The 15,568-nt window shown below is 38.5% G+C and overlaps 1 protein-coding gene across 2 annotated transcripts in view; it reads left to right on the forward strand.

Annotated features, from left to right (window-relative positions):
* ENTREP1 (endosomal transmembrane epsin interactor 1) overlaps positions 1-15,568 on the forward strand; it is a 74,550-nt gene that overhangs the window by 57,146 nt on the left and 1,836 nt on the right. For both annotated transcript variants that reach the window (XM_001373708.5, XM_016423969.2), the window contains exons 7-10: positions 6,611-6,740; positions 8,669-8,747; positions 11,075-11,227; positions 13,487-13,776. In XM_001373708.5, the coding sequence (XP_001373745.3) occupies positions 6,611-6,740; positions 8,669-8,747; positions 11,075-11,227; positions 13,487-13,776 (652 nt within the window). The remainder of the gene's footprint in view (positions 1-6,610; positions 6,741-8,668; positions 8,748-11,074; positions 11,228-13,486; positions 13,777-15,568) is intronic.

Here is a 15,568-nt window from a genome sequence, read left to right on the forward strand (position 1 = left end):
CTGCTCTGGATCTGTGATTTTTATCTGTGTGAGGAACTCCCTGAGGTAGAAACTCCATCTAAGTACAGGGGCATATTGACTACTATTGGTGACTTGGTAGAATTTCTAGGGGCATCTTGGGGAGGGAGAGTGGTCAAAGGATTTGGTCTGGGTTAGTCATACACCTCTTATGTGTCAGAGGTGGTATTGACCCCAGAGCTTCTTAAATAATTGCTCAGCATTTAATGGCCAGTGCAAATGCTGTGTCTTCTAGGACGCCTGCCCTTATTCAGACTAGCTTGTCTAGCTAATGCCCTTTTCCCCTCTGAATATAGCCACTGCCACATCTCCATCTCCCAGCTAAACTTATGTTATTATACGATTTTGTACTGCAGTGAATATGTGAAAGGTGCCCCCACCCCAACCCTCTCTCCACTGGATGGTAAGTTTCCTGAGAACAGTCTATATCTTTTGATCTAAACTTTTCTGGCTCATGACATGCTGCTCTGCATCTAGATTCTTCTACATTCAGGAGACATTAGAAAGTCAATAAATATTTGTTGTTGGAAAGATAATAAAATGTGCTTTCTTCCTGTCTACTAAATTGTTAGTTCAATTTGTTGCTATTAGACGATCATAAATAGTGAGCCCCTGGATCCCTCTGAAGCAAGAAGTCATGTCAGCATGCAGAAAAAGTCAGTGTATCCTTTCACGATTAACAGCTGTGGTCAGGAAGTCCTGCTTTGGTGGTCCTGTGTAAAGTGACATCAAATGGGAGGTGCATTTTTTTAATGTGCATTGAGCATAGACAGAAAAAGCAACAGGCAGATTTAATTTCCATCCATAGCGGAGAGGGGAAAGTGACTCATTTCAGATTAAGATTCATGTCCAGCAGTGTGTATCATTTAGACTTGCCCAGACCCTTCCTCCTCCTCCTCCTTCTCCTCCTTTTCCTCTCCTGACTCTCTTGAGCTGTTTGTTCCCTTCTGGAAGATCAGGTTGGGTTCTTGGGCTCTCCTCCTGAAACCCAAGACCACACTCGATCAGATGTGAGCTAGAGAAAGTAAAACCAAGCTTATCCTCAAGTGTTCCTATCATTCAAAACATTGCAAGGGCATTTGAAAATAAGACACAGTTGTGGGGAAGGAATCACTGCCAGGTAGAAAACACATGCCATGATCAAGATACTCAGAGAAGCATCGAGAAAATGCACTGTCCTCCCTCCGTGATGGAGATAGAGGATTACTGGAGTGAAATATTGCATTAAATGCCAAATAGGGTTGAAATTTTGCTTGTGTTTTGTCGGTGTATTTCCCCCCTCTCTTTATTATGGGGGATGTCTAATTGATGGGAGAATAGGGAAGGAATCTATTTGGAAATGGAGGTGATATGAAAACAAAAGATATCAATGCAATGAAGAATAAAAATGGGGTTGTGGGGTGGGAAATGGACAAGATGCCTGAAGATACAGGCTGTCTCCAAAGTTGGGATTTTTCCCAAACTTTTTTTTTTCCCAAAGCTAGGTTATTCAAAGGATAGAGGGATGAGAGGTCTTGGGTTTAAATCCAACCTCAGATACTACTTAGCTGTGTGACCCTGAGCAAGTTGCTTAACACTCAGGTGCCTAGCCCTTACCACTCTTCTGCCTTAGAACCAATACTAATTCTAAGATGGAAAGTAAGGGTTAAAAAAAAAAGAGTGTAGCTTGAAATTATTAAAACTTCCAACTTCACTAAGACTTTTGAACATACGACCTACAAAGCTTTCTTATATTATAACTGAATTTTTTTCTTCAACTCCTACATTCCCTACCAAAGATGTTTCTAAACTGGCTAAAGATGGCATCATAGGAACCATCCTTGTTAATACTAAAGTGTTTGTCACCTATCCTCTCTGAATCTTTGTTTCTACAGCTGTAAGATGAGGGCACTGGGCTTCATGTTCTCTGAGTTTCCTTTCATCTTGGGATTATTATGCTCATTTCCTCCTGAAAATTGTTGTCTGTGTTGATTGTTTCCAGCTCTATTACACATAAAATTCTAATTTACTAAACAAACACCACACTTAAAGGCAACATAAATTCATTAAGTTCTTCTTATACACATGGCATTGTGCTGGCCACTAGGGTATTTATGAAGAGGAAGGTGAAATGGTCCCTGTTCTCAGGGAATTTATATTCAGCTGGATCATTTGACAGAAATTAATGTTACATTAATATATTTACAATCTGTTACATTAAATCTTTCACAAGGGCACTTCCCATTTTCTAGATCCAGGGAAAAGATGATTTGCTAAGGAGAACTTTTCATGTGCTTGTTTCTCATGGGGAAGGACTTCTTCCTGAGGAATCATGTGATCTGTGTAAACAAAAGCAATTAAGCCAGTCCACTCTCGAGCATCCATAAATAAATGTTGTGAGTCATGGGCAAGGATCCACATGGGTCCTGTGTAGCTAACAGTAGAGATTGACAAACCAAGACAGAGACTTTATTGGGAGTCTAGCTACCAAGAGAAGGTTTAGTGTATATTTCTCTGATTGTACATCAAAACCAGATTTAAATGTGGTAAAACTATCTGTTTCTTATTACACTTTTTCTCTGTTCATTGAGAGATACTTCTTGATTTATGGAAAAGAACACTAGGAGTTGAATGAATACAGACAAATCACTTAACCTTTCTGAGATTCAGTTTCTTCAAGTGTAAAATGGGAATGACAATATTTGCACTACTTCTCTTAGAGATTATAAAAAGAAAAGCATCTGGGAAACTGGGTTTTCATCCTAGCTCCAGCAATTGCTAGCTGTGTGACTACTGGCAACTCATTAAGCTTTTTTTGATTCTTGTTTTCTTCATCTATAAAATGGGAATAATACTCCTTGCATTTCCTGCTTCACAGGGTCTAAAGAAGAAAGCACTTTGCAAACCCTGAAGCATTGTATAAAGGAAAGCCATGATTCAATAGCATGACTAGTTGACAGTTGACCAGACCTATAAAAGAGAGTGTTTTCACATCTTTTATTTTATTTTATTTTAAGTTTTGAAAAGTTTTATTTAACTAATTTAGAATGTTTTCACATCTTTTAAAAAAATTTTTCCGGGGGCAGCTGGGTAGCTCAGTGGATTTCTCAATCCTAGGCCTAGAGACAGGAGGTCCTAGGTTCAAATCTGGCCTCAGACACTTCCCAGCTGTGTGACCCTGGGCAAGTCACTTGACCCCCATTGCCCTTACCACTCTTCTGCCTTGGAGCCAATACACAGTATTGACTCCAAGATGGAAGGTAAGGGTTTAAAAAAAATGTTTCCCTTCTAATCTTATACACAGCTCTTAACCAAAAGTTTTCTAAAGGTGATTATTGCCTAGTAAAAAGCCAGATTTAACTAGCTGGCAGTTAAACCATCTCCACTATGGTGGTTTTTATTTGTTGTTTTAATACCCATATTTTCTGTCTTAATTCTGAGACAGAAGGGCCAGGGCTAGACAAATAGCGTTAAGTGACTTGCCCAGGGTCACAGAGCTAGGAGGAATCTGAGACCAGATTTGAACCTAGACTTTCTAGACCTGACTCTCTATCCCCTCCACGGCATCTCCTATTGGCACTCTTTGTGCTTGTTCTAAAGGATCTAGGATTAAAAGGTTGGAGAAAGAGACTCTGCCCTTCTTTGATCTTCCTTTTCCTGAAAAGCAACTCTTCCAAAGGAGGATCAGCTGTGCTTATGAGTTGGCTTTTAGTGCCCTCTGTGAGAGTAATGGAGGTTTTCCTGAAATTCTTTTTAAAAAAATCAAAAAATCCCTGTCATAATGAGGTTTAGGACTCTCTTTAAAAGGTTCTCTCTAAGCTAGATGGCCCAGTGAATAGAGTGCTGGAGTCGGAGTCAAGAAGACTTGATTTCAAATGCAGCCTCGGATACTTAGTAGCTATGGAACTGTGGGCAAATCACTTAAACTCAGCCTGCTTCAATTTCTTCACCTGTAAAATGGGTTAATCATAGCATCTCCTTCCCAGGGTCATTATGAAGATCAAGCAAGAAAATATTGGTAAGACACTCTTATTTCACAGTTATTTTTCAGTCATGTTTGACTCTTTGGGACCCCATTTGGGGTTTTCTTACCAAAGATACTAGAATGGTCTTCCATTTGCTTCTCCAGCTCATTTGACAGATGAGGAAACTGAACCAAACAGAGCTAATGACTTGCCCAGGGTCACTAAGACTTTTGGAATGCCCTGTATATAATGGTTTTTATTATTTGTGTAGATATCCCTCTTGTGCCTCACCAAAAAAGAAAGCCTGATCATCTGGCTGTCCCTTCTTCCAGCTTGATTCCTTCATCTATATGTACTTACATTCAATTCTGAGCTTTTCTGAGGGGATTTCCTGAATGTCATCTAACCGTCTATCTACCTATGGAGCTCTGTGGAGCACCCACTGACTCTCACCAGGAGACAGTCCCACCAAGAAAGGGCCAGAGAATCATTAACAAAAAGAATAGCCCCAGATAAGCAGTTATGCATCTAGTGTTCTGATGTTTACGAAGTGCTTTATATACATTATCCTTGTCAAACAGCTTTCCAAGTTCATACTATGATTATGCCTGTTTTACAGACGAGGAAACTGAGGTCAAGATACATGAAGCAATTTGTCCAAGGTCACACATGTAGAGAGTCGGGGTTCCCAGATTTCAGTTCTATTACCATCATTCCTCTGGCTTTCTCTTCAGCCTTAAGTTAGAATTTTGGGGAATTGTTGTTTACTGAAAACTATAATTTGACTGGAGGGAATTTCTGGTGAAAAGTTGAAGCTGTGCCATCAGTCAACTTTATTGAATTTCTCATGACAAGCACAGGAGAGAGAAAAACTGAAGTCTGTTTCCCCTGGCATTAACCTATCATATGATAGAAATCTGTTGGGCCCTCGGGGGGAAAAGCACATAGTGATTTCTCTCTATATATATTAATCACCCTGTGCAGTGACATCCCTGAACTCCTCCCAGGCCTGGTCTGTCTCCTCTTTGTTAATTGTACTTTGGAAAGGAATTGCCACTTACGAATATTTGGTTTTTATTGGACTCTTTGTCTCATGATCTATAATGTATAGGATATGACCATTGAGGTTACCTCTAATTTTCTTTTTTCTTTTAATTAGATATGCCATTTCTTTTTATATTATACCCATCTCCACATATAACCTTCACTGTCCTTTTTCCAGTGGGCCCTTCCTTGTAACAAAGATGTAAAAAACTTTATATTACACTCATTTCTATGTATATCCCTTGTTCTTCCCAATCCAGCAAACCATTCCTTATAACAAAGATTTAAAAAAACAGAACCTAAAAAATAACAGTTCAGCAAAACTAGCCCAGTGTAATATTCTTCCCATGGCCCTCTTTGCAAAAAAGAGAGGGAGCTGTATCTGCTCAACTCTTCTCTTAAAACTTGGTCATTATAATGTTACATCATTCAATTTTATTTTATTGTTCTCTTCATTTATGTGAACATGGTGTCGTATCATTGTATAGGGTGTTTTTTCTGCTTCCACTTACTTCACTTTGCCTCAGCTTATTTTAAGTTTTCAAACATTTCTCTAAATTCTTCATGCTCATTATTTCTTATAACTCAGTAGTATTCCACGACATCCATGTACTACAATCTGTTTAACCATTCCCAAATTGGTGGGCATGTACATTATTTCTAGTTCTTTGCTATCACAAAAAGGGTCACTTTGAATATTTTGTTGTTTATGGAATTTTTTTTTTTGGTCTTTGGTTTCCATGAGGTATATAACTGTGGAGTATCTGAGTCAGCAGGTATAGGCATTCCAGTCACTTTGTTTGCATAATTGCCAATTGACTTCCAGAAACAATGGCCATTCTCCATTTCCACATAATGTACTAATGAGCTTTTCTTTCAGCATCCTGTCTTGTTTTCTTTTCTAATACCTGGCACGAATGTTTTCATTTATAGTTATACTGTTGGTTATTGGGAAAGCCTTTTCATATGATTGTTAATGCTTTGCATTTCCTCTTTTGAGAACTATTTGTTTGTATATACTTTGACCAATTATCTATATAACCCCAATTTTCTGCATAGGAAAACCGTGGTGCTGGAGGAGTTAATTGAGCTTCCCTCTATCCTTGTCCAAGAATCACTTTATTAGCAGTAATAGTAAGACTTGTGAGGCATGGGGGTGTGATAATCACCCTCTGTGGGTAGCTGACCTTGAAGCCACTATGATATATACTAGCTCTGTAACCGTGGACAATGACCCAACTTCCCAGAGCCCCCATATAATCTAAATTAGGCAAATGGATGGTCTACATTGGTGGTGGGAATGTCCATGTGGATTAAATCACAAGTCTGTGCTATTTCCACCAAACTAACCTTTGTCCTACTTCACAGTTTTCTTTCTTCACCAGAACCCTGGAAGCTAGAGCCACAAATGTTCCCAATTCCCATTTTACAACAGAGGAAACAAGTTCACAGCGATGGGGTGCTCTGGGTCATGAATCTATTACATGACAGAAGACCCTGGGCACTATCTCCTGGATTATTCTGCCTCTCTATCAGTCAATCAATAATCAAATATCTGTGAACTGAGTAGAACATGTGGACTAATGCCAATGTGTTTTTCCTAGGATGGTAGGCTCTGATGTTATCCCACTTCCGCACATCTATGGAGCTCGGATTAAAGGCGTTGAAGTCTTCTGTCCTCTGGATCCACCCCCACCTTATGAAGCTGTGATGAGCCAAATCAATCAGGAACAGGTAACATAATCATAGTTTTTCTTGTTTTGTTTGTTTGTTTGTTTTTTTTGTAAATTTGACTTAGTTCCTTATATTTGGGAAATTAAACATTTGTTAGAGAGTTTTGTTATAAAAATGTCCTCCCAGTTTATTGCTTTCCTTCTAATTTTGGTTACATTGGTTTTGTTTGTACAAAATCTTTTTAATTTGATATAATTAAAGTCATTCATTTTACATTTTGCAATATTCTCTGTCTCTTGCTTGGTCTTAAATTCCTTCCTTTCCCACAGATCTGACAGGTATACATACTTTTTCTTGTTAATGACAATCGAGATGCTATTAAGAATAATTTGTATTATAGCCTCACTAAAACAAGCAAAATTAGACATAGATGATATTTGATATTAGACTAGAAACTATGTTTTTTTTATGAAAAGAAGAAAATATAAGCCATAGTAATAGCAATTTTTTTAGTGTCCTCTTCTATTTTTTTTAAACCTTTACCTTCTGTCTTAGAATCAATACTGTGTATTAGTTCCAAAACGGAAGAGTGGTAAGGACTAAACAATCATGGTTAAGTGACTTGCCCAGGGTCACATAGCCAGGAAGTGTCTGAGGCCAGGTATGAACCCAGGATTTCCCATCTCTAGGCCTGGCTCTCAATCCACTAAGCCATCTAACTGTCTCAGGTCCTCTTCGAATCTTAAAAAAAAAAAAAAAATTATTCCCATTGTGAAGATGGGATTAACTCTCCCTTGGCCCTTACACCATGGATGTTATCCCCTTATTCTCTCCCCCATAGTGTCAAGAGACACTTCAGTCCATGCTACTAGGTCTTTTTTAAAAATATATTTAAAAAATATTTTTCCATGTTTACATGATTCATTTTCTTTTCTTTGCCTCTTGCCTCCCCCCTCCAAGAGCTGACAAGCAATTCCACTGGGTTGTACAAATGTTTTCACTTGACACCTATTTCCATATCATTCATTTTTGCTATAGAGCAGTGTTTTAAAGACAAACCCCAAATCATATACCCATGTATGCAAGTGATGTGATGACTCCCTTTTTTTTTTTGCATTTTACTAGGTCTTTTAAAAATATTTACTGTGTCATGCAGTTTCATTCTAGCCTTTAAAAAAAAGTTGGTATCTTTTATTTTCATATTCCCATCCTTCTTGATTATATCATTCTTCCTCTCTACACCTTCTCCAGCCATCTTTTTAACAAGGAAGAAAGGGAGGAATACTCAGCAAGATCAATCAATACAGCAACCAACTCTGACTATGTCCCACACTTTTAGTCCCCTTTTATCGCTCATTCATTTCAGTTGTGTCCAACTCTTTGTGACCTCATTTGAGGTTTTCTTGGCAGAGATACTGGAATGGTTTGTCATTTCCTTCTCCAGCTCATTTTATAGATGAGGAAACTGAGGCAAAGTGGGTCACACAGTAAGTGTCTGAGACAGATTTGAATTCAGGAAGAAGAGTTTTCCTGACTCCAGTCTGGGCTCTTTATTATTCCCTGTGCCACCTGCCCGCTCTACTTTTTTCCAAACAAATATATGCTAGTCAGAATATATTCTCTGATTCTTCTTTCTTTGTCCTGTTCCACTTTATATGTTCTCACTTATTCCTTCATGTTTTTGTATTTGTTATTTATTTTGATGGCATAATAATATGCCATTCCATTGGTAGCACAAGTTATTCAGATATTCCCCAATCTTTGGCCGTGTAGGTTGTTTCCAGATTTCACTATTAAGTATAAAATCACTAGCAATATTTTTTGGACACATGAATACAATTTTGGTTTTTAATAGTAAAAAGGATAAGCTTTACCCAGAACAATTGAGTATAATGTGCCTTACCAAAAAGGCCATTCTGTCGAGTTATCTTCTCTAAAAGAGAGTCGAGGTTTTGAACAAAACCAAATGCTACTGTTTTGTGTGATAGGGGACTTCCTTCCAAATTCCAGAGGAATCCGAAGCTGGGGCAGGCCCATTGGACCCAGTCAGTGCCCAGGTGTCTCAAGGTAATGAAGATATTACTTTAAGAAGTATTCATAATTTAATATTTTAATTATAAATATTTAGTAATTTAATAATCTTCTGCCCTGATTGTTTTCCAAACCAGTGAAAATTGCTGGTCATTTCAGATTATTGAAATATTTCATTGTGGCCATCCATATAGATCTGTAGCATACATTTCTTTTATCATTTCATTAATATGCTAGTCTCTATTCTTGAAGCATATTGTTCAAACTAGAGCCATTGTTATATCTGCTAACATTGTCAAATGCTATTGTCAAATGGAGAACCCATTGATCTGAAATCACACTGGATTACACAATTGTTTTCAGTTGTTGTTGTTGTTGTTTTTAACCCATACTTTCAGTCTTAGTAACAACTCTTAGGCAGAATGGCAAGCCCTAGACAATTGTGCTTAAGTGACTTGCCCAGGGTCACATAGCTGGGAAATGTTAAGGGCAAATATGAACCCAGGTCCTTCTGGCTCCAAGCCTGGCACTCTATCTATTTTATTACCTAGCTGCCCATCACTCAGTATATTTTAAGAATATACTAATTTGGGGCAGCTAAGTGGCTCAGTGCCAGGCAGTCCTGGGTTCAAATCTGACCTCCGACACTTCCTAGCTGTGTGCCCTGGGTAAGTCACTTAACCCCCATTGCCTAGCTCTTATCGCTCTTCTGCCTTGGAACCAATACTTAGTGTTGATTTTAAGACAGAAGGTAAGGGTTTAAAAACATACAAAAAAACCCCAACAACAACAAAAGAATATGCCGACTCTTATCCAAAACCAAAGAAATGCCCTTTTGTGGTTTAATTTGGCATTCCTAAGCTTTCTTCCCTACATTATTGTACTTTTTTCTCTTCCTAAAGGGAAAATGGATCTTTTTTAGAAGCCTGTCCATTATTACAGAGTGGATGGCTGAGGTCACTCTGTATAATTTATAAACTAGAGCCAGGGTCAATTCGGTTTTTCAGTAGTACAGAGAATACAGGGCTTGGTTTACATTCATCCTTGTAAGGTAAGGGTGCTTTATTACAGCTTGCCCTCTTTGGGGAGGTTTTAAATGGCCCAGAAAATTGTCCACCAGGACTAAATTGCAAATGGTAATGAATAATGGATCAGGCTACAGCTATTTCAGATGATGGTAATTTTTCAGTAATGCCATTTGGAACTGGTTTCTTTTCTTTTGTTCATTTTCCATCTTGAGTAGAAAAATGGAGAAAGGTCAAGTTTCCTCAATGTATTTGTGTTTCTTAATGCTGTTGTTGTTTTTTGTCTGTTTCATCAAACTATAGTGAAGAACTACAACTTCTTCAATTTTATTTATTTATTTTTTCCAGCAAAAGTCAACTGAACCCAGGGTAATCTTAATGGATCATTTAGCTGCCACTTGTTTTTTAATGAGGCTGGTTGGGATTTTTTTTCACAGCTTGTCATTAACCTTCTGGGTTATGCAGATATAAAGACTTCCTCCTTCTTGGTGTGCATTTTGGCGGATGGCCTGTGGAGAGGAAGGCTATTTCAAGTGTTAGCTTGCTGTATTCCTCCAGCTGAAATATCAGGAATTGTCTGACAGTCTTAATCTTTGTCAAGATTTTGCACTCGGGGAAATTTTAAGCACTGTTTTTTAAAAATGGCGTACCAAGAAAGCTGATTTGTATTTGTTTTAAATTTGTGAGTTCCTCCCAGAGTTCTGTTATTTAAGGAAAGCTTGTTGAGTTATCCCAAAATGATATTTCTAAATCATGAGTCTGACCATGTCACTCCCTGTTCAATAAACTCAAACTCTTGTGGCTCTCTATTACCTCTAAGATAAAAATCTTTTCTTTGGCACTTAAAGTCATTTGGTATTGGTGAACTTTCTCAAACTTATATAGCCTGAGCCTGGGGAAAGAAACCAGTTCAACCTAAAATCAAATCACTTGAGCTTTAAAATAAAAAAGAAATCTGTTTGGTGGACCAAAAAGGGGTACAAATTATTATTAATTTTTAATACCTTATATGAAGTCTTTTCTGATTTCTCTAGCTACCAAGGCTTCCCCTAATTATTCTCTGTTCACCCCATTACTTTGTATTTATGTTGTTTATACTCCTATGTGTTTATGTTATTTCCTTCTGTAGAATGAAAGTTACTTGAAGACAGGATCATTCATCAGCACCAAGCCTAGCAAAGTCTCTGGTACACAGGGGCCACTAATAAATATTTGATCAATGAAGGAAATAATTAATATCACTTCCTGGCTGGCAAGATTTAGAAGGTACTGCTGGCCTGAATTGTGAAATGAATTGATTGATGAAAATTAATCGGCATTTCTTTTTCAACAAATCAGGTGGAGACATTCCTAACACTCCTGGGGAAGAGAGCCCATCCCTGTCAACTCCTGATTCAAACCTCGCACATCTTCCATCAAACAGGAGAACCTTGCAACCTTTGAGAGCAAGATCAAAAAGTGACCCTGTGCTCCATCACTTGACAGCGAGAGGTGATGTCATTTTGTTGGCTTCTAAATGTGACATTTTTCATGATTTTCTTAAAGATTCTATTTCATTACAAGTGATATAGGTCAAACACTGGTCCCTAATTTTAGGTGCTATCCTCATGGAATCTGAGTTATGCCCTGGAGGAAAAAAACATGGGGAGTCATTCCATGTACAGGAAATGAATCAGCTCATACTTAGATGCACAAATCTTTTTCAGGTTCATTTTATTTTCTTCACTGTCAAAATACTGATCAAGCTCTTTGTGGTATGCAATATGCTGATAGGTGATATGCTGGAGAAGTAGGTAGACCTGGTACTTGATTTCTGGGCATTCTTAATACTGTTGGGAGAAATGGTTTTTTTGGAGGAAGAAGCTAAGAGGGTGTGTCTGCTTTTGTTGGTTATTTTTCTTTTATATATATTCATTTTTATTTTGTTGTATTTAAACTCTGTAAACAGATTGGACCATTTAAAATGAATGCCATCAAAAGGGTTTTATTTTAATGGATAGACACACAACCCTGCTTGTGTCTGCCTGTTTGTAGGTATTATTTGAATGATTATGGATTTATCTTTGAACATGACTCCAGAAAGTGACATATATAATATACTAAGATAAAACTCTTCTCTAAGAAAACTTCCTAGTTCTTCATAAACTTCCCAACTTTTCCGATGGCCAAATTATCCTTTCAGTCTCTTGTAAGCTCTGCTCCATCTGTTGTTTGCCATAGCCATAGATTGACCATGTAGCTAAGAGAAAACTCCTCTTGTTTCTACAGCTGCCACAGAGTGGGGTTCCCCCACCTCCCCGTGATTGACTATCACCTCTGCAACCCCAACAAGCCCCAGCAGCCTGGGCTCTAAGAATCCCAAGACCTGTCTTCACCGTGGGTCTCCTCCATCTTTACTCTAGCAAGTTGAGGACTCAAGCTGGCCGCCTGCCGGCTTCAGCTGGAACTTAGTTCTCTCTACAGCATAGTCTTAGAAGATGGACCCTTACTCAATTCCTGCAGGACTGAAAGTCAGCAGGCAGGAGGGTGGACAGCATGAATTCATTTGTTTGGACCTTCCAATGTAGAAGGTGGCCAGGACATATTCAAGTGAATGAGCATAGCTCTGGCCCTGGCCCTTGTATTAAAATGTTTCTAGCGAAGTATTTCTAGCAGGTGTTGCATGAGGACTGTGACTCTGGCTGGGAGATTGAATGGTGTCAACTGGGAGGAGGGGGTGGGAAAGGGGCCAGCTTCTTTTCCTGTTTTAGAGCTCTCTATGCCTGAAAAAGGGAGGGTCCAAGAGGTCTCTACATCCTTCACAATAATCTCAATGCCTCCATTCCTGTTGTTGTTGTTGTTGTTGAGTGTTTCCTTTCCTGCCTCTCTGGCTTCCTCAATCCAGAGTAGGCTGAAGGTTGCTGGTTACTCTTGCCTACAATTAGAAAATGGTTGTATTTCCCTCTTCTTCCCAATGTACCTCCCAGCTTATTGGACCCATCAGGGTCTAGTTCATGGTGTTTGTTCTACTTATCTTTAAAATAACTTCATAAACTTGGAGATGTAAATCCAACCTGGGAAGTTGGGAGTTTGGATGTTCTCATTAGAAAGTCAATACTCAATTCTCAATGAGTTACTAGTTTTCTTTCTCTGGGCTAAAATTTTTTTAGTCTGTAAAATGGAAATAGTGATTTGCCTTCTACTTACTGCCTAGCTATGATGTGAGCATAGGTGAAATGGAATAGGAAAAGGAAACTTTGAGAATTTTAGGATAAAGCTTTATAAAGAGCATTGCTAGCATCTTCTCACAGTCCTTGTTTCTCTAACTGAGACTCTCCACACTTGTTAAGCAGCATTTTCATCCATTCCCCTTTGGGTCATCTCCTTCCACCAAAAGAGCAATGCTTTCTCTCTGTGACTCATCAATTTGCTATCCATTTGCAAGTATCACTTGAAAATATGACATATGCGCATGCATTGTCTTTTGTCTCCTGGTTGCCCTTTGTCATTTGACATAAGTTGGAAAATGTCTTCTGTAACACACTAAAACCTGCAGGGACGTCCTTGGATTGAAAGACATCCCAGAAACAAACCTTGTACTGTGATTTCTTTTCCTCCTTCTGTGAAAGACAAGATTTGCATGGATGTCAGTATTTTGCCAGGTGATTTTCCATGCTGAGTTAGAGACCGGGCTGGGGTTTCAGATAGTCACAAGTTTGAATGGCATTGGCAGAAGTGTGCTGAGGAGTTTTTCTCTTTACCCATACATAGGACCTGTGCTTAGTTGTGAAGCTGCAACTCAGACTGAAGTGAGACCTGCACTGGCTCCAGTAACCTTGAGAAAGGGCCTTCGAGCAAGAGCTGTCCGGGCTAGACCTCGATCTTTGGTAGATTATAAATCTTACATAGACACTAAGCTTCTGGTGGCCAAGTTCCTGGAACAGTCATCTTGTAGTATGACCCCAGACATACATGAACTGGTAGAGAACATCAAGTCTGTCCTTAAGTCTGATGAAGAACACATGGAGGAAGCCATCACAAGTGCCAGTTTCCTTGAACAGGTAGTTTTATTGTGCATATTCAGGGAGAATAATTCTCATTGTTTCTTTACTGGGTGAACTTGATTGTTAACTATTAAAAAAAACCACTCAATTTGCGACTATACTCTCAAGGGAACAAAGGGGAAGATGAAAGACAACTTTCTTTATAGAAGGTCTGCCCTTGATACACTGTCCAGTGGGATATTTTATATTTTCTTCTAATTTTTTCATTCTTTTGAATTTGTTTTATTGTTTCCTGATGTCTTATGGAGTCATTCACTTCCATTTGTACAATTCTAATTTTTAGGGAGCCATTTTCTTCTATGAGACTTTGTACTTCCTTTTTTTAGGGGATTGTTTTCTTGTTTGACCTTGTGTCCCTGGCAATCAAGTCCTTGTGGTGGGAAAGAAAGTACAAGGGTACAAGGTAGAGGCATGTTTGGAGTGAAAGTAAAGGAAGATGAATGAAAAAACATGTCTTGAGTGACTACTGTTTCCAAGCACTGGAGATACAAATAGCATGCCAATCGCTACTAGGCGAGATAACACATAAAAGATGGTTCAATTGCAAGGAGGCTAAATAGACACAATGGTCCTTAAGGATTCAGCTATAGAGCAAATGGGAAGGCCCAGGGGTCTTTGCCTTGGCAAGTCAGATGGCAATGGCTAGGTGTCTGGAGGGCATATTGACAAGGTAGATATTAAGGTCCAGTGCACAATTTGGAAACATAGGCAAAAAAAGCATGCCTTGGTGTTTCCTGAATTTAATACTTCCCTTGAATGACATGTTTTCTCAATTCCTTAAAAATGATAAAAATGGACTTTATTTGAATTGACAAAAACCTGGGAATCAGTCCATCTTTCCCTGAAATTGTCTGTAAGGTAAATAGGTGGAATTTGTATTAATAAAGTTTTTTTTACTTTTTAAAGGGGAAATTAATGTATTTTAATGCATACAAGCAATGCAATATATTGTATTCCTTCAAGTTTCATCTAAAATCCTAGCTTCTATAGGAAGTCTTTCCTGATCACTTATAATTTTAATATATCTGTTCATAATTTCCAACTGATCTTGTCTATAGCTTGTTTGTGCAATTATTTGTATGTTGTCTCACCCATTATACCATGAGCTCCTTGAGAGCAAGGACCATTTTTGTATTCCCAGCATTTAGCACAACTTGGAACATAGAGACACCTAAATGTTTAATTAAAATGGATTATTCCAAATTATAGAAAAGATTTGAAAGTGCAGGGTAGCCTTTCCAAACTGGGCCCATTCAACCAAGAAAGATATTTTCCACCTGAGAGAAAGACACAGAGAACTTGTAAAGCTTTTGATGTACTGAGTTTTTCATGACTCACTGCATTTTATATCAGGGTTAGAAAGCTGGGAGGACCCAACCATAGCTGCTTTAAATCTATTTGGGAATAAACGATCACCCTAGTGCAAATATCAATCATATGGAAATAGGTCTTAATCAATGACACATGTAAAACCCAGTGGAATTATGAGTCGGCTATGGGAGGGGGTTGGGGGTAGATGAGGGAAAGAACATGAGTCTTGTAACCATGGAAAAATATTCTAAATTAATTAAGTAAAAATTTCCAAATTAAAAAAAAATTGAAAACCTAGTTGGGAGGGGGCAGCTGAGTAGCTCAGTGGATTGAGAGTCAGACCTAGAGATGGGAAGTCCTAGGTTCAAATCTGGCCTCAGACACTTCCCAGCTGTGGCCCTGGGCAAGTCACTTTACCCCCATTGCCTAGCCCTTACCACTCTTCTGCCTTGGAGTCAAAGACAGAAGGTAAGGGTTT

This window comes from Monodelphis domestica, chromosome 7 (genome assembly GCF_027887165.1).
Source record: "Monodelphis domestica isolate mMonDom1 chromosome 7, mMonDom1.pri, whole genome shotgun sequence".
Classification (NCBI taxonomy): domain Eukaryota; kingdom Metazoa; phylum Chordata; class Mammalia; order Didelphimorphia; family Didelphidae; genus Monodelphis; species Monodelphis domestica.